This window comes from Oncorhynchus masou, chromosome 4, assembly GCF_036934945.1.
Source record: "Oncorhynchus masou masou isolate Uvic2021 chromosome 4, UVic_Omas_1.1, whole genome shotgun sequence".
Taxonomy (NCBI): Eukaryota; Metazoa; Chordata; class Actinopteri; order Salmoniformes; family Salmonidae; genus Oncorhynchus; species Oncorhynchus masou.
In genome coordinates this window covers 9,692,441-9,710,624 of record NC_088215.1, presented here as the reverse complement: position 1 = coordinate 9,710,624, position 18,184 = coordinate 9,692,441, and the positions used below count along the sequence as shown (strand labels likewise).

General features: G+C 43.2%; 1 protein-coding gene across 1 annotated transcript; it reads left to right on the top strand.

Moving 5' to 3' along the window:
- The first annotated feature begins 520 nt into the window (after nt 1-520).
- Nucleotides 521-12,997, top strand: LOC135523294 (zinc finger protein Aiolos-like). Its single transcript, XM_064949946.1, has 8 exons — nt 521-660; nt 1,376-1,440; nt 1,641-1,799; nt 6,425-6,802; nt 7,232-7,399; nt 8,161-8,277; nt 9,005-9,124; nt 10,892-12,997. Exons 1-8 carry the CDS (start codon nt 524-526, stop codon nt 11,557-11,559), a joined length of 1,812 nt encoding a protein of 603 aa, XP_064806018.1. The 5' UTR covers nt 521-523; the 3' UTR covers nt 11,560-12,997.
- Nucleotides 12,998-18,184: the final 5,187 nt, after the last annotated feature.

The following is an 18,184-nucleotide window of genomic DNA, read 5'->3' as shown; positions in this document are numbered from 1 at the left end:
TAGACAGAACAAAAGGTTACCTGTGGTAGACAGAACAAAAGGCTGTTTGAGCCGGTAGACCACATGAATGCATCAATATCCATTACCCAAACAAACGTTTCTTCTGACAGCATTACCATGCTTGGTCATGGTCTATTCATGCAATCAGTGGACAGACTTACTGGCAAATTATTAAATAATTGGCAGGGATACATGCACAAAAACACTTCAAATTGAAAGAGGAGGCAGTAGCAGTCTTTGGCCACAAGGTGGGTTACTTGTATATTATTCGGAGCCCGTCGTTGAACGTCTACTGTAATATCAAGGTTTTGATCGGTCGTAGTCATTCATATCATAATGATAAATCCATGCATACATGTATAACGCATATTCACCACTTCAACAGTTTCACTTCACCTCCATTCTTAAAATGTCTTCACTCTAGTCTTCCTATGCCATTACAAAGTATTTCCATCACTTCGTTTAGGCAAAAAAATAATAATTAGTCGCCTGTTCCTTTAAGACGGTCTCCAAAGTTTAGCGTATGACGTCAACTATGGCTTATCCATATCGCGAGGCGATCCAGTGGCGGAGAAGGGAATCTGAACGGCGGGAGAGACAGGTGAATTTAAAACTGGACGTGAGCGCTTCTGTATCAGGGGGGAAATACACACATTACAGGTGAGACGTTTAAAAAGAGATTATGAAAACTGCTGTTGTCCTCCCCGAGTTAAATATATTTTTAACAGGAATGTGAAATGGGAATAGGAAGATAAGCCTACTGTATAGAAAAAAACGGAATAGTTCACATTAAAATAGGTGCATTTAGCTATAATTCAAAAATTCTTGTGATAATGAGAGTTTTATATTGTTTTAAGCATGAACAAACCTATGTGTGCTGTAAGAAATAGGGCTTAACTTTGTCAAATCAATGAACTACCTCAATGGCAGGGTGTCTTTTCTGTTGAAAAATAAAATAATATGCTGGAGAATTGTATGGCTACATTGCTGTAGAAGTGTAGAATTGTCTCTTTCACAGTTTTCTATTTGCATCATCTTGGCAGGAAATGCATGTTCAGTGATCGTCATATTTTTTTCTTCTTCACTTGAATGAACTGCTAGGGTTGAGCAATGGACCATGCACGAACAATTTACAACACATTTATTTAGTCGTTTTCATGGTTATTTTCATGAACATTTTTTAATTTATATACATATTGCATTGCGTACTTAGTGGCTTATTGCATGAAAAGTCACTAATTCCATGGAAATATGCCAAATGAAATCAATGTTATTTAGCATATAATAACCGATTTAGTGCTTTCTGAGGTTAATGTTAACTTTTGCAGGAATGGGTTGATTGGCACACTGCCTCTTTTGTGTTTTATTTCCACAGAGAATCATTGAAGATGAACACAGAGGAAAAACAAGAGCTCAAGTCATCACAAGATGAAATGATGGGTATGACAGCTTTTTTCAACGTAGAACTTTCACTCTTAACTTATATTCCATACCGTAGGCTAATCATCTTTATTGTTGCAAAAAGGATGTGGTCATAAATTGACTTACAAAAAAAATGATGCCGCCCAAAAAACGCATACAGTTTGAGATGTATGTTAGGCTCCGTATTAAAGACTAAGATGGCGATGATCTCTTCACAGACGTTAGCAGCGCCGTGACAGATGAGAGGCCACGGGCAGAGGAGGAGGAGAGAGGAGAAGGGGCAGGGGAGAGACAGGGAGAGGAAGAGGAGGCCCCAGGGAAGACCTCGGAGAGTGGAATGGAGTGCTCAGAACCCACAGGAAACGAGGGAATGACAGGTACAAAACACGTGTTGATGAGAACATTGCCCCAAAACCATGCTGTATTGACTAGTTTACCCACTTGCGCTCAATACTCAACTGACCTATGGGATGAAATGCACAAGCCATTGGGCTTAACAGAGGCTGAGAACAGAGGAGGTCAGGCGCCCAAGACCACCAAAGTGTTAACCAGACATTGACTTCATTTTACAACCTGAGTTAGAGGAGTTGCTGGTAACACTTTATTTTAAGGGTCTGTAAAAAAAAATAATGTATAAGGCATTTATTAATCATTAGTTAGACATGTATAAACCATTTATGAATCATTACTAATCATAAGTATACATGCATTTTATTTGCAGTCCCTAATCTAAAGTGAGCACAATTGATACTTTATGTGTACTTTATACATGTTTTGAGTGAGCAGTGTAATATCTCACAAAAAGACGGGCATGCCATTGGTAGACATTCCTGCAGTACATGGCAAAAGAATAGGCACACAACACAGGATGTTTAAGGAAATATATATACATGTGTGAATAACTAACTTACTAACATTTACAGATGTGGGAGTAATGATAAATGAAATGGTGAATAAAACTGTTTTTAAATGCCTTATAAATGGTTTATTATGGACCCTTAAATAAAGTGTTACCGGTGTGGTGTAAGTCTGCTGGAGCTACTACTGGAGGCCATGCGCTTCCTTATTTTAGTCTTTTGCCACAGCTACACAGTCGGGGTGTAACCCTGTAGCTCTGAATTTCTACTGAAGCGCGCCCTGCGGTTCACTGCGCTCAGGCCCTGGACTCTATATGGGGCCTCTCTCTGTGCAAAGTTTCCATCGCACCTCTGAGCGCTTTGCATGACAAGGAAGAGCATCAGCCACCGCTGAGACCACAATGTGGTTTTTGGATGGAATATAACTTGAGTCTCGACGGGGGTTGGTTGACTCTCAGCAGGGACAGGCATTGCAGGCCAGAGCCCAGGACTTGACGTGTACACAGGTGCAGTTGTAGGATATATAGACTGTAGGACTTAGGGGATAGCCTATACACTGCAGGGCTTGGGATTTACTTGTATGGTATGAGGTGCACACTTGCAGGGTTTGGGTCTTAAACTTGCAATGCTTGGGGTGTAGGCCTACTCTTGCAGGGCTTATTGGTGTGGGGCTTGGCGATATGGCCCAAATATCATTTCACTATATTTTTCTTATTTTTGATGGTATGGCGACATTTGACAGAATTGTATGTTTCTGAACAATACAAGTTCCAAATATGGTTTAGAAGTAGGACATGACCCTAGAATGGCAACAAATTCTGAAAGGTTTTTATTCGCGATCAAACTAGGACAATACTGACAGTGAAGTAGTCCATTTGTTGAACTTTTAAGTTATTTAGCACTGTATGAAAAACATCTTTAAATATGGTATTTGAAAAATCCATACCGGTATGTAGGTATTCACCAATATATCAAATGGTGTACATTTGCTGGGTTTGAGTTATGCACTTTTAAGGACTTGGGTTGCACACTTGCGTGGTTCGGGGTATACACTTCTAACTTGAAAAGGCAATGCTACACTTATGGGGAGGGCTATGCTCTCAATCTGTATGATCAGAAGAAGATGAATCATGGCTGTTGTTTTCTTTTCTTCGACGTTGACTGAGAGGTTTCTCTTTGCCGCTTTGTCCCTGCCCTGGTTCTGGTTTCTGAGCATTGAAAGGAAATGCCTTGCTGTTATCTACGAAAAACATCTCCAAAATCTTTCTCTGACAGTCTGCCTTGTCCTAAATTCGTCTAACCAAACTAGGAGACGGGCTGGTGTCAATATTATAAAATATTCTAAGCGTAAATACAAATGTAGAAGTGGAGATGTGGCGTTTATCAGAAAACCTGATTGGCCCCGTGGAGCTCTGCTAACCCAGCTAGCATATTTGGTGCTTTGGAAGTTGTGGGAATGTACAGTACCAGTCAAAAGTTTGGACACACCTACTCATTCAATTTCTTTATTTGACTATTTCATACATTGTATAATAATAGTGAAGACATCAAAACTATGAAATAACACATATGGAATCATGTAGTAACCAAAAGAGTGTTAAACAAATTCTTCAAAGTAGCCACCCTTTGCCTTGATGAAAGCGTTGCACAGTCTTGGCATTCTCTCAACCAGCTTCATGAGGTAGTCACCTGGTATGCATTTCAATTAACAGCTGTGCCTTGTTAAAAGTTCATTTGTGGAATTTCTTTCCTTCTTAATACGTTTGAGCACATCAGTTGTGTTGTGACAAGGTAGGGGTGGTAAAGGACCAAGTCCATATTATGGCAAGAGCAGCTCAAATAAGCAAAAAGTCCATCATTAATTTAAGACACAAAGATCAGTCAATGCGGAACATTTCAAGAACTTTGAAAGTTTATTCAAGTGCAGTCACAAAAACCATCAAGTGCTATGATGAAACTGTCCCTCATGAGGACCACCACAGGAAAGGAAGACCCAGAGTTACCTGTGCTGCAGAAGATACGTTCATTAGAGTTAACAGCAGCCCAAAAATGATTTTCACAGAGTTCATGTAACAGACACATCTCAACATCAACTGTTCAGAAGAGACTGCGTGATTCAGGCCTTAATGGTCGAATTGCTGCAAAGAAACCACTACTAAAGGATACCAATAATAAGAAGAGACTTGCTTGGGCCAAGAAACAAGATCAATGGACATCAGACCGGTGGGAGTCTGTCCTTTGGTCCAAATTTGAGATTTTTGGTTCCAACCACCGTGCCTTTGTGAGACGCAGAGTATATGAATGGATGATGTGTGGTTCCCACCGTGAAGCATGGAGGAGGTGGTGTGATGGTGACACTGTCAGTGATTTATTTATAATTTAAGGCACGCTTAACCAACATGGCTACCACAGCATTTTGCAGCAATACGCCATCCCATCTTGTTTGCACTTAGTGGGACTATCATTTGTTTTTCAACAGGACAATGACCCAAAACACACCTCCAGGCTGTGCAAGGGATATTTGTCCAAGAAGGAGAATTATGGAGTGCTGCATCAGATAACCTGGCCTCCACAATCACCCGGCCTCAACCCATTTGAGATGGTTTGGGATGAGTTGGGCCGCAGAGTGAAGGAAAAGCAGCCAACAAGTGCTCAGCATATGTGGGAACTCGTTCAAGACTGTTGGATAAGCATTCCAGGTGAAGCTGATTGAGAGAATGCCAAGAGTGTGCAAAGTTGTCATGGCTAATTTGAAGAATAAAACATATATTTTGATTTGTTTAAAACTTTTTTGGTCACTACATGATTCTAAATGTGTTATTTCATAGTTTTGATGTCTTCGCTATTATTCTACAACGTAGAACATGGTTTAAAAAAAGAAGAAAAACCCTTGAATGAGTAGATGTGTCCAAATTTTTGACTAGTACTGTATATTTTCAGTTTCACATTGGTTGTGGGAACGAAGCCATATGTTTCCTGACTGGTAAAAATGAAAGTTTTTAAATGTTATGAGAATTTTATTTTTAAGTTGCATGGAGGTTATGAGAATGTTTTACTCTGGTTCCTTGAAAGTTTTCCTGGGAGGTTTTATTAAAGCTCTGAGAAGGGAAATGGTAGGTTATTTGAAGGTTTTTTAATAACTTCCTTAAACCTTTCACCTGAATGTTTCAATATCACTTAATAACACTGCTATCTTATTGTGGGTTAACTTTTTTGAAATCCAAGCACAGAAAGACACATGAAATTCCATTTCCTTATGAAGCAGTACTTATGCAAACACCTTTATTTTTTATTGTGACACACCATCAGTGAAGATTTGAACCAATAATCTTCTGTTCTCCAACCATGGAATTAGTCCACTGCACCACCAGGATGGAGCTAGCATACCATGCAAGCACTCATTAACATCAGGTGTGGCCAATTAGTGGGCACGGCCAACACACCTGAACACCATTAACAAGGTAGAGTTTAGAGAGAGTTTTGTTGATGCTGAGGGCAGAATGTAAAAATGTAAATCTCTGAACGTTGCGAAAGTGTTATGTTTTTTATGGAAAGTTTTCGGAATGTATGTTTTTAAATTACATTCTTAGAACCTTCTCTGAACATTACAACATTTTGGTTCTCGGAACAATTTGAGAACATGTCTTTTAAATAGAACCATGAGGAAACTTGTAGGAAATGTAATTGCTGACGTACTGAAATTCCCACAGAAGAACATTGTTTCTTAATTGTTTCTTAATGGCTATATAGGGTTTGTTGACATGTTCTTTGTTTACAAACATTGGAGTAAAACGAGCATATATTTTGGGTTCTGATGGGCTACGACAGTTGAATTAAGCTCATGAGGCATTTATTTATAAGTTATATACTTCAAGAATCTATGGGTACATATAATTAATTTATAAGTCCAAAAATGGATGGAGCAACTGCTGATTGCCTCTTTAAAGTCAGTCAGTCTGTTTATGAAACCGGTCAGCTGAAATAAGACTAGTCGAAAAGCAAAAAATATTGATTTCTTTAATGTTGTTTTACCACCATAGGCCAGCCATAACTAGTTTCATGCAATTTGCTCTAGATGCTCATGAAGTCAAATAACCAAGGAGGGAAATATATGTAACCCTCTCTTTCTCTCCCCTCCTTCCTAGATGGGGTTCCTGTGAAAACTGAGAATGAAGAGTATGACGACAATGACGATCAGTACCCCAAGAGTGAAGAAGAACGTGAACGAGACAATTACCTTTATGAAGAAGAGGAAGAGGAGGAGAAGGAAAGGGATGAGGAAGACGAAGGAGAAGGGGAGGGGGAAGGGGAGGAAGAGGGAGAAACCCTTAACGAACCACAGGACCTGTCTCTGGCAGATTATGTAAAGTATGAGAGCACAGGCCCACAGGACGCCCACACCGACTCCTCGCCGTACGCCGGAGAACCCCGTAGCCAGGCAGCAGGCAAGCTCAACTGTGACATCTGTGGCCTGTCCTGCGTCAGCATCAATGTACTACACGTGCACAAGCGAAGCCACACCGGTGAGCAGAGTAACACAGCCAAACCAACCCTGACCTTAAATAATGGTGTTTTAAAAAAAATAATAAACTCAGTAGATCAAGGTGTTTGATTAAAATATTTGTGTTTCAATATGTACAGTGACTTGTGCGTCACACTCTGAATGGACACATTTGACTGTACATGCACTCTGCATCACTTGCCCTAGCACTGATAAAATGCCATTTCAACATCTGCTATAACACAGCAAGCACACTTCACTCAACCGTCTGCTTTATAGCAAACCAAGTGTTAACTCCTATTCGGTCACAGTACTACAGAATAATACATAGGAGTTCACGTACCACAGTAGCTCAACTATGCGCTACATAACTACTGTATCGGTAAGTCTTGGCGGTGTTGACCCAAGTTTCTCCATGACGTGGGATCCCTCTGTTTTTCCCTACACCCAGGTGAACGTCCGTTCCAATGCATCCAGTGTGGCGCCTCCTTCACCCAGAAGGGAAACCTGCTTCGCCACATCAAACTGCACTCCGGGGAGAAGCCCTTCAAGTGCCCAATGTGCAGCTACGCCTGCCGCAGGCGAGACGCCCTCAGCGGACACCTGCGCACACACTCAAGTACCTATCCACCATCTGTGTGCCACCTGCGTTTACATATGTATAACCACACATGCATCTCATAATAACACAAACTCAGGTATTTTCCTCCTGTTCGCACTCACTTACACACGTGCACAAAATATATGCAAACACACACACACACACGTAAGTACCAATAACCTGTCTGCACACAGTTATTTAGATATGCGTTGATATCACGTTGGGGCTGTCAGTGACGTTCACTTAAAGGAGGTTCTTGAGGCTTCCCAAGTGGCGCATACCCAGGTTCATCTCCCAGGCTGTGCCACAACTGGGCCGTGTCCCATAGGACTGCGCACAATTGGCCCAGCGTCGTCCGGGTTAGGGGATGGTTTGACCGGTGGGGCTTTACTTGGCTCATTGCGCTCTAGCGACTTACTGTGACGGGCCGAGTGCCTGTAGGTTGACCCCGGTCATCAGGTGAACAGTGTTTCCTCCGACGCATTGGTGCGGCTGGCTTCCGGGTTAAGCTGGCGGGTGTTCAGGAGTGCGGTTTGGCGGGTCATGTTTCGGAGGACGCGTGCCTCGACCTTCGCCTCCCGAGCCCGTTGGGGAGTTGCAGCGATGAGACCAGATCTAAATTGGTGAGAAAAAGGGAGTAAAATACAACCTCAAAAAATAAAGGGAGGTTCTTGCAGAGATCACAGTTGCCCCATTATTTAACAACAGCCTCAGTAAGCAAAGTGTATGATGGTTTGAAGTGGGAGTTTGTAGTTTTAACTGAAACTCTTTTCTCACAGTAGAGAAGCCCTACAAGTGCAACCACTGCGGTCGCAGTTACAAGCAGCGCAGCTCCCTTGAAGAGCACAGAGAGAGGTGCCATGTGTATATCCAGAACAAAGGCAACGCTGAGAGAGGTGAGAGGCCCTGGAACACTCCTCCCTACCCTCTGTTACACACACACACTTCAGACATACACATACACACTTACACAAATGCACTTTAGACATACACACATACACACTTTGCTCATGCATTCACACACACACACATACACACATACACATTTGCTGGCTGCAGAGTTGTGTAGCTTCATTCCATTTAGTTCACGGTCATAAGTTGCCCCACCATTACAGCTAAATAGGTTGTGGCTGTTGTGGTGGGAGACGTTGTGTTGTAAGGACACCAGAGGGGAAGTCAGTCAGAAGAGATGTAGGACAAACATCTCGGTGTCCTGTTCTGACTGCGCACCCCCCCCCCCCTCCCCCAGAAGTCTGTTTGCCAGCCATGGTGGACAGTCAGGACAGTTGCGACACAAAAAAATACCTAGTTGTTTTGTGGTCGGTTGAATGTCGTAAGTACGGCAGATAGATAGCATGTGGTGAGGAAGCACGTCCCTTGTTATCTTGGCTGCGCTCAATGTTTTATTGGTTCCTCTGAGGTCGAGTTTCATTTTAAAGTCATTTTGTTTGTTAGTTCTGTAAAAGAAAAAGATCATTTCACAGTTGCAGCACAGCGGACAGAAAGCACACACTTTGTCTTTGCTGTACCTCTGTACTGCTAAGAAACCTCACTCTCTCTCTCTCTCTCTCTCTCTCTCTCTCTCTCTCTCTCTCTCTGTCTCTGTGTGTGTGGGTCTCTCAGCCGGTGAGGACACCCACGTGTCCAGGACTACTCACATGGGCACGGATCGCGCTCTGCTACTGGACAGATTGGCGAGCAACGTGGCCAAACGCAAGAGCTCTATGCCACAGAAGTTCACTGGTAAGACCAGTCTGACTCATTCCTCAACTGTCTTGCAGGCTGTCACATTGGTAGGGTTAACTAGGCATGGGTGAGTGTGTAGGCGGTGAAAACTGCAGATTTTTTTTTTTGCTGTAGATGTAGTCATTCAAACAAAATGAGGAATTGCAATTTTTGATTTGATGATTCCTTTGTGACTGGACTGCTGGTTGCTTATTCTTTTGAGAAATTGCTAATTTGGCAATTTAATAGCACGTGGATTAATTGTATGTCTGTGTGTAATGGGTCTCTGATTACTGGCTTCATTGCTGCACCTGTCAGGTTTTTACTATAATCTGACCCCTTGCTACTTGCTGCTGCTGCTGCTGCTGCTGCTGCTGCTGCTGCTGCTGCTGCTGCTGCTGCTGCTGCTGCTGCTGCTGCTGTTATCGTATTCGTGTTTACTGTCAGTTGCACTTAATTAAAATAAATGTATGTTTTAATTATATATATATATTTTTTAAAGCGTGTCATATTGTTGTCTGTCTAAGTTACATGTCTGTCTGTCTTTTTCGCTCTCTGTCTATCTGTCTCTCTATCTATGCAGTTCTCCTGTCCCCCCTTGCTCTGCTTGCCAAGCAGAAATTCTGGGCAGAACGTCAGCCTCATCTGCTGCACTGTGCCATAGGGTGGTAGACCACTGCCCTAATTTCCCTGCCTCATGTATATGTTAGGTGGGTATGGTTGACCACGCATAGGAATAGAATGCCAATAACATGAAGCAATCGTGGGAGATGTGCCTTTTGCACACTGGAACACACTCATACACAAACGGACGAGTATAAACATCCAAGTCGTAGTGCTTCATTGAAACTTCTGCACTACTACTACTACTAATACTGCTGAGTGTTTGAAAACCGTCCCTTTCAGTAAATGAGTGATTTGTCATCACGTTGACTTCCCAAACCCTAAGGCGTTGTACCCATTTCCAATACCCAGGTCACACTTTCTTGTCAAGCGCCTCCGCTTATCATGGAGTGTTTCGTTTCAGAATTTGAGGCGCTGCAAAGAAACAGCAAAGCTGTCTGGCCTAAAGAGATCCTCCTGTCACCCATCACCCTGACAAATGAACTGAAATCTTGCAATATAACGACCACAGGAGGAAAAGAGAGGTGGTGTAATCGACCACAGGGTTGAAAAACAGACAAGAGCGCGAAACGTGAGCAGATGCCTCCGTCTCCTCTTGTGGTGGAACAGCAGCTGCAGCCGTGGAGACTGAGAGGCCTCTTCGTCTCCTCCTCGTCTCTGTGCCTGAGTCCTAAATGGCACCCTATTCCCTGTAGTTCACCAAATGGCACCCTATTCCATTGTGCATTGTATAGAACAGGGTGACGTTTGGGACACAGATCTCTTGTTCTGTCACGCCCTCTTAGTGTTCGTTCTGTGGTAGGAAGCTCGTTTATCTACAGGGTCAGCGGCTGCCTGCTCGTTCTCCGTTGCACGAGCTATCAAGATTTCAATTGTACAAAATGTGCTTTTTATCTTCAAGTGTGACCAAGCTTGCTCATTTGCTGCTGATGCTCCTTATGGTTAGTGGAGGTGGCTATCTTGTGGCTCCCTCTCCACTGCACGTCTCTGGCTCTTTTCTGAGAGCGAAATGGTTACTGCAGAGCCATTTATATAGAGATATATGTGTGTGGTAGACAGAGATGTACAGTTTATGTATTTTTGGCTCTGGGTTAGTGGCCTCACCTGCACAGTGCTGAGTGAGTGAGTGCTGAGGTGTCTCTCCCTGTGTGGGTGATCCAGGGGACAACGGCGTGTGTCTGGACCTGAGCTTCAACAGGGAGCTGATCCACCGCTCTGACGTCATGGACCCTCCGCTCACCTCCCCAGGATCCGAGAACCTCCACAGCCACCAGCCCCTCTACATAGGCCAGGACCCTGACTCTGCCTCCCCCCACAGGGCCTACCCCATCCCCCTGAGCCGCGCTGACATGAGCCCCCTGGCCCTCACCAATGGTCACAAGCTGGAGCAGCAGCAGAGCACTGGTCTCGCCTACCTGCCCCGGCCCAGCCAGGGCCACCCTAGCATGGACACACTCCACGCCGATCGGGTCCAGCTCTCCCAGCCTCTCATCTACAGCCTGGGGCACCTGCTGGGGCCCAGTCCCCACAACAGCCTCCCACGCCCCCATAGCCAGGCTCACGCGCTCCCCATGCCCCCCATAGAGGCTCTGAGGGTGGTAAGGAGCGAGGGGGAGGTAGGGGTTGGGGTAGGTACAGGAGCGGGGGCGGTGTACCCCTGCGGTCACTGCAGGGTGTGGTTTCTGGACTACGTCATGTTCACCATCCACATGGGCTGCCACGGCTTCCGTGACCCACTGGAGTGCAATGTATGTGGCCACCGCAGCCGGGACCGCTATGAGTTCTCCTCACACATTGCGCGCGGCGAGCACCGCCTGGAGTTGAAGTAGTATAGACACATTTGCACGTGAACACACACATACACCCATACATGTAGTCAGACTCCTAAACGGAATAATGCATACACATTTATACACTTACACACATGAATTGTGTACAAACATTGTGTACAAACATTACATACACACAAAAATTATCTCAGGGAAATGTAGCATTTCAGTAAAGTATCATTTAAAATGTTTTATAGAGGATAATCATGCTTGACTCAAGTGCCAACATTTATTTATGACAAATAACATTTACATTTACATTTAAGTCATTTAGCAGACGCTCTTATCCAGAGCGACTTACAAATTGGTGAATTCACCTTCTGACATCCAGTGGAACAGCCACTTTACAATAATGCATCTAAATCATTAAGGGGGGGTGAGAAGGATTACTTATCCTATCCTAGGTATTCCTTGAAGAGGTGGGGTTTCAGGTGTCTCCGGAAGGTGGTGATTGACTCCGCTGTCCTGGCGTCGTGAGGGAGTTTGTTCCACCATTGGGGGGCCAGAGCAACGAACAGTTTTGACTGGGCTGAGCGGGAACTGTACTTCCTCAATGGTAGGGAGGCGAGCAGGCCAGAGGTGGATGAACGTAGTGCCCTTGCTTGGGTGTAGGGCCTGATCAGAGCCTGGAGGTACTGCGGTGCCGTTCCCCTCACAGCTCCGTAGGCAAGCACCATGGTCTTGTAGCGGATGCGAGCTTCAACTGGAAGCCAGTGGAGAGAGCGGAGGAGCGGGGTGACGTGAGAGAACTTGGGAAGGTTGAACACCAGACGGGCTGCGGCGTTCATCATTAAGTAACAGTAAGCAGGAGAGACCATGTGAGGTTATGACAGAGCCATGTGACTTGGTGTATAGCGAGAATAGGAGAGGGCCTAGAACAGAGCCCTGGGGGACACCAGTGGTGAGAGCGCGTGGCGAGGAGACAGATTCTCGCCACGCCACCTGGTAGGAGCGACCTGTCAGGTAGGACGCAATCCAAGCGTGGGCCGCGCCGGAGATGCCCAACTCGGAGAGGGTGTCAAAAGTGTGTCAAAAGTAAAATAAATCAGGATTATCTGTAAGATAATCATTTGATCAATAGTTATTTTTCTATCTATGTTTTATGTTTTATGTTTTATGTTTTATGTTTTATGTGTGACTACGTTTTATTTCTACTTCACTAATCCGCGTTTATTTTTGGTGACTATTCAACAGAAGTGTCAATATAAAGGGTGTTATCGGCAGTCAATATTTGGCATTACCTTTGCCGTGCCTGCTGCTTTTAGGTTGGGATATACTACAGTGTGTCCAAATATCCTCTGTATGTACAGCAGTAGGAGTAGGACATAGTACTGAGTACATTTTACGTTCACTGTAAGCTGACTGACAGACTCTGCTGTACATTTTGTTTTCCTTGTAAACTGTACTGAGGTTCAAAAATAAAAACAAGTTAATTCAAGCTAATCTGGTCATTGTGTGGACTGTGTACCTTGTGAAAGAAACAGCAAGAGCCCCTGCAGCAAAAGACCGTCTTCTTAATACAGACTATGTGCTAATACATTTAAAAAATAAACGATCCTTATGATCTCAAAGTTCACGTGTCTCGTTTTAGGCTGTAGTTTGAGAAGTTCACAGCTTCAAAGAAAGGCAGCACTTCACAGTACACTCCCCTCTTCACAACTCCTCAAAGTCAAACTGTTGCTCTGAAGCATTGCTGTGAGAGACTGCTCTGTAGACATGTCCCGTGGCTCTGCTGAAGCATGTCTGTCCCATAGAGGGGACATTATTGCACAAATAGACCGTCATTAATAAAGAGCATGTAGGATTGATAGTAGGACTTATAATTGATTTCTGCTTGATTCTTTTTCATTAATACCAAGGTTTAGGCTGTATTTTATGTACATACAGTGTGATTATAATGGGGAACTGTGCTTGCATATAAATGTTGGCTAAAGATATGGCTGGTGGGAGCAAAATGTAAAAACACACTTGATTTGATTTGGGAGAAAGTTCCAATCGCATTATGGGATTTTGAGATCCATTGTCCAACCCGGAGGCTGGGGCGATTCACTGATAGATTTCATTCTGCTTTTGTTTTTACTCGAAGACGCCCTCTGGTGGCTAAAGTAGGCCACTATTGTGGTTCGTCACCCAGTCAATAGTCTTGTTCTCCTGCTACAGTACACGTCTTCAGTTCCACTTAATATGAAACTAGAAGTCTGGCACACAGTAAACAATTCCTAAAGTGCAGAAGGTCCCTTAGGAGAGAACTTGCCTACCCCAATCCAGATAAAATCCTCAAACCAATCGAAACTGCTTCTGTCCACCTTCACCTGAGTATCAGTCAGTCACACCAGTAACCTTAGGGTCAACTCACATACTTCATAACAACAAGTGTAGACTAACAGTGAAATGCTTACTTAGGACTTTCCCAACAACGCAGAGAGAAAAAAATAATAACACAAGGAGTCAATACACAATAAGTAATGATAACTTGGCTATTTACACGGGGTACCAGTACCGAGTCGTTGTGCAGGGGTACGAACGAGGTCATTGAGGTAGATATGTACATATAGCTAGTCTTATCAGTAACAGTAAGCAGGCAATGCGTTGACGAGCCAATCACATGTCAGACAGACCAGGGACACAGTCAGTCATGACTCACTGCTCAAGCCGGGGTCAGACCACCAGAACAGGTGTGATTCTCATCTCATCCAGCTGCTGACATCTCTTTATCTGTCCTTTCCATCAGCACTCACTTCCCCTTTCTCTCTCCCTCTCTCTCTCTCTCTCTCTCTCTCTCTCTCTCTCTCTCTGTGAGGAGTTGAGTGAAGAGACTTGTTACTTATAAAGCAGGCTGTGCTCTCAATGAATATGCCCAGATATGCTTATCAGGTTGTTTGTTGTAAAGATGACAGGCCTGTATGTCTCTGCATTAAAAACAATGATGCAAAATAGATATTTGTCAATGTTGAGAGTAAACGGTAATAGAAACAACAGAACTGACTCCTATAGGTTGAAAGGGGAGTATAGAAGGGTAGAGTGGTGGGGTGGGTGTCAATGGTAGAAAAGCATACATCCAGTCATTGTTTCTTCCCTCGTTTGATGACCCAGTCCTTTGTCTAACTTTCTCTATCTGCCCAAGTGTCCCTATAACGTTCCCTGTCTTCCACAAGTTTAAAACAAGTTTACCCGGCAGCAGTTTACTTACACAGACAGCAGTGGAGGCTGCTGAGAGGAGAACTGCTCATAATATTGCCTGGGAAACAGAGCAAATGTGTTTGATGTGTTTGATACCATTCCACTGATTCCGCTCCAGCCATTACCACGAGCCTGTCCTCCCCAATTAAGGTGCAAACAGCCTCCTCTGAGAGACAGAAGTAATAAATTGACCATGGAGAACATACGATGCACAATGGAATAGGGCTCACAGTGACATCTACTGACTAAATCAAGGTATAACTTATCTGCGTCCAAGAAATTGCTTCGATTGATGATTACACAAATTGGGAGAATTGACACTACTGGTGCCTCATTCGCAACAGCAAATCCTGACGGGAAAATTTCCAGTGGTATGTGGTTTCTGACAACTATTATATATACACAATACCAGTTAAAGGTTTGGACACACCTACTCATTCAAGGGTTTTTCTTTATTTTTACTATTTTCTACATTGTAGAATAATAGAGTGAAGACATCAAAAGTATGAAATAACACAAAAAAAGTATATTTTATATTTGATATTCTTCAAAGTAGGCCCCCTTTGCCTTGATGACAGCTTTGCACACTCTTGGCATTCTCTCAACCAGCTTAATGATGAATGCTTTTCCAACTATCTGGATGGAGTTCCCACAAATGCTGAGCACTTGTTGGCTGCATTTACTCCACTCTGCTGTCCCACTCATCCACAAACCATTTCAATTGACCTTGCATGTACTCCACTCTGCTGTCCAACTCATCCACAAACCATTTCAATTGGATTGAGGTCGGGTGATTGTGGAGGCCAGGTCATATCCTGAGTGGTGCAATGGTCTAAGGCACTGCATCTCAGTGCTAGTGGCGTCCCTATGGTTTGAATCCAGGCTGTATCACAACCGGCCCTGATTGGGAGTCCCATAGGACGGCGCACAATTGGCCCAGCCTCGTCCGGGTTTGACCAGTGTAGGCCATCATTGTAAATAAGGTTTTGTTAAATGACTTTTGACTTGCCTTGTTAAATAAAGGTTGAATTTAAAAAAGAATAATCATAATCGGAGTCAGCACTCCATCACTCCCCTTGGACAAATAGCCCTTACACAGCCTTGAGGTGTGTTTTGGGGTTATTGTCCTGTTGAAAAACAAATGATAGTCCCACTAAGAGCAAACCAGATGGGATGGTGTATCACTGCAGAATGGTGTGGTAGCCATGCTGGTTAAGTGTGCCTTGAATTCTAAATAAATCACAGACTGTGTCACCAATAAAGCAGCCCCACACCTCCTCCTCCATGCTTCACAGTGGGAACCACACATGCGGAGATCATCCGTTCACCTACTCTGCGTCTCACAAAGACACGGCGGTTGGAACCAAAAATCTAAAATTTGGACTCATCAGACGAAAGGACAGATTTCCACCGATCTAATGTCCATTGCTCATGTTTCTTGGCCCAAGCAAGTCTATTCTTCTTATTGGTGTCTTTTAGTAGTGGTTTCTTTGCGGCAATTCAAACATGAAGGCCTGATTCACGCAGACTCCTCTGAACAGTTCATGTTGAGATGTGTCTGTTCGTTGAACTCTGTGAAAAATGTTTTTGGGCTGCAATCTGAGGCTGGTGACTCTAATGAACTTATCCTCTGCAGCAGAGGTACCTCTGGGTCTTCCTTTCCTTGTGGCAGGCCTCATAAGAGCCAGTTTCATTATAGTGCTTGATGGTTTTTGCAACTGCACTTGAAGAAACTTTAAAAGTTCTTGATATTTTCCAGATTTACTGACCTTCGTGTCTTAAAATAATGATGTACTGTCATTTCTCTTTGCTTATTTAAGCTGTTCTTGCCATAGTATGGACTTACCAAATTGGGCTATCTTCTGTAGACCACCGCTACCTTGTCACAACACAACTGATTGGCTCAAACACATGAATTTAATAAGGAAAGAAATTCCACAAATTAACTTTTAACAAGACACACCTGTTAATTGAAATGCATTCCAGGTGACCACCTCATGAAGCTGGTTGAAAGAATGCCAAGAGTGTGCAAAGCTGTCATCAAGGCAAAGGGTGGCTACTTTGAAGAATCTCAAATATAAAATCTATTTTGATTTGTTTTAGACTTTTTTGGTTACTACATGATTCCATATGCGTAATTTCATGGTTTTGGTGTCTTCACTATTATTCGACAATGTGGAAAATAGCCAAAATAAAGAAAGACCCTGAAATGAGTAGGTGTGTCCAAACTTTGGACTGGTATTGTATGTATAAATTCAGTACACACAAATAATCAATACCGCTAGTCTATATGTGACATGGTTATGTCTTGTTGCAATTATGGGTGGGGCTTAGCAGTTAATTAGCACGCTTTTGGCTTATTCCTGGGCAAGACCTAAACCATGTCACATATACATTCATCTAACCTATCGACCAAAGGCACACAGATGTTGGTTGGCTCCTATTCAGATGTTGAGAAAAGAAGTAGCCTCGCTGGACCAAGGAGCAGTAGCTGAAATGTAGTGACTGACTAACTACTGGATTGAGCTGATGAATCATACATGTTGTAGTACCGTACGCAGCTACTAACCTATTGTGTTTATGTTCAACCTATTGTGTTTATGTTCAACCTATCTTGTTTATGTTTAACCTATTGTGTGTATGTTTTTCATGGGCGTTGGCAGCCTACAATATGGGGGCTGACAGCATCTCCTCCATATGAGCAGATGGATGCTAAAACCACTGGAGGGAATTATACCAATGATGTTGTTGCCAGAGCTGAATATTTGAAAAAAACATGTCTATTAAAAGCCTCACAGGCTGACTGACTGTCTGTCATTCCAAGGAAAGAGAATTACATCCTTTGTTTTTGAGGTCTGTTGTAAACGCCTATTAAAACGTTGTATTACAAGGCTATTACAGACATTATTGTATTGTATTGTATTTTTCACATGTTTATGCATTCATCTCTAACATCGTTCACTTCACTTTCTGAGAAAGATCATGTAATAAGTCAGGTAAGGCTTTGTAGTCTCAGGTTTTACAACAATGCTTTACATGACACATCACACAAGTGCCTAATAAAACGCATTATTAGCCTAGAATTGTATTTTGTTGACCTCTGATTAAGCAACCATCATTATGAGACTTTATAATGCCACTAATACAACATAAGTTACCTGATTCTGGACTACTGTTATGATAATACTTTTTAATATGCCTACATATTGGATATAGTTGTTATAAAGTCTCTAAATAAATCGACAAAGTAGTTGGCCTGGACTACATATTGTTGAATTATATTAATGGTTTCCCCCAAACTATCTCTGGGTATTCCATTTAGGCAAGTAGGCCAAGACATTTGTGTTTTGTCCGATCCCTAAAGATGGCGCTATGCATTTAAAGTGCTTTTTTTAATCTACCGTTCAAAGAGAAGAGGCACGCTTTAGTCTACACTTGTCATTAT

What these genes read in the sequence shown, in the direction of transcription:
- LOC135523294 (XM_064949946.1), top strand. Translation starts at nt 524, where the DNA reads ATGACGTCAACTATGGCTTATCCATATCGCGAGGCGATCCAGTGGCGG. An exon ending in GGGAAATACACACATTACAG is followed by an intron (nt 661 to 1,375) that starts GTGAGACGTTTA and finishes TTATTTCCACAG; the next exon opens with AGAATCATTGAAGATGAACA. An exon ending in CAAAGGCAACGCTGAGAGAG is followed by an intron (nt 8,278 to 9,004) that starts GTGAGAGGCCCT and finishes TGGGTCTCTCAG; the next exon opens with CCGGTGAGGACACCCACGTG.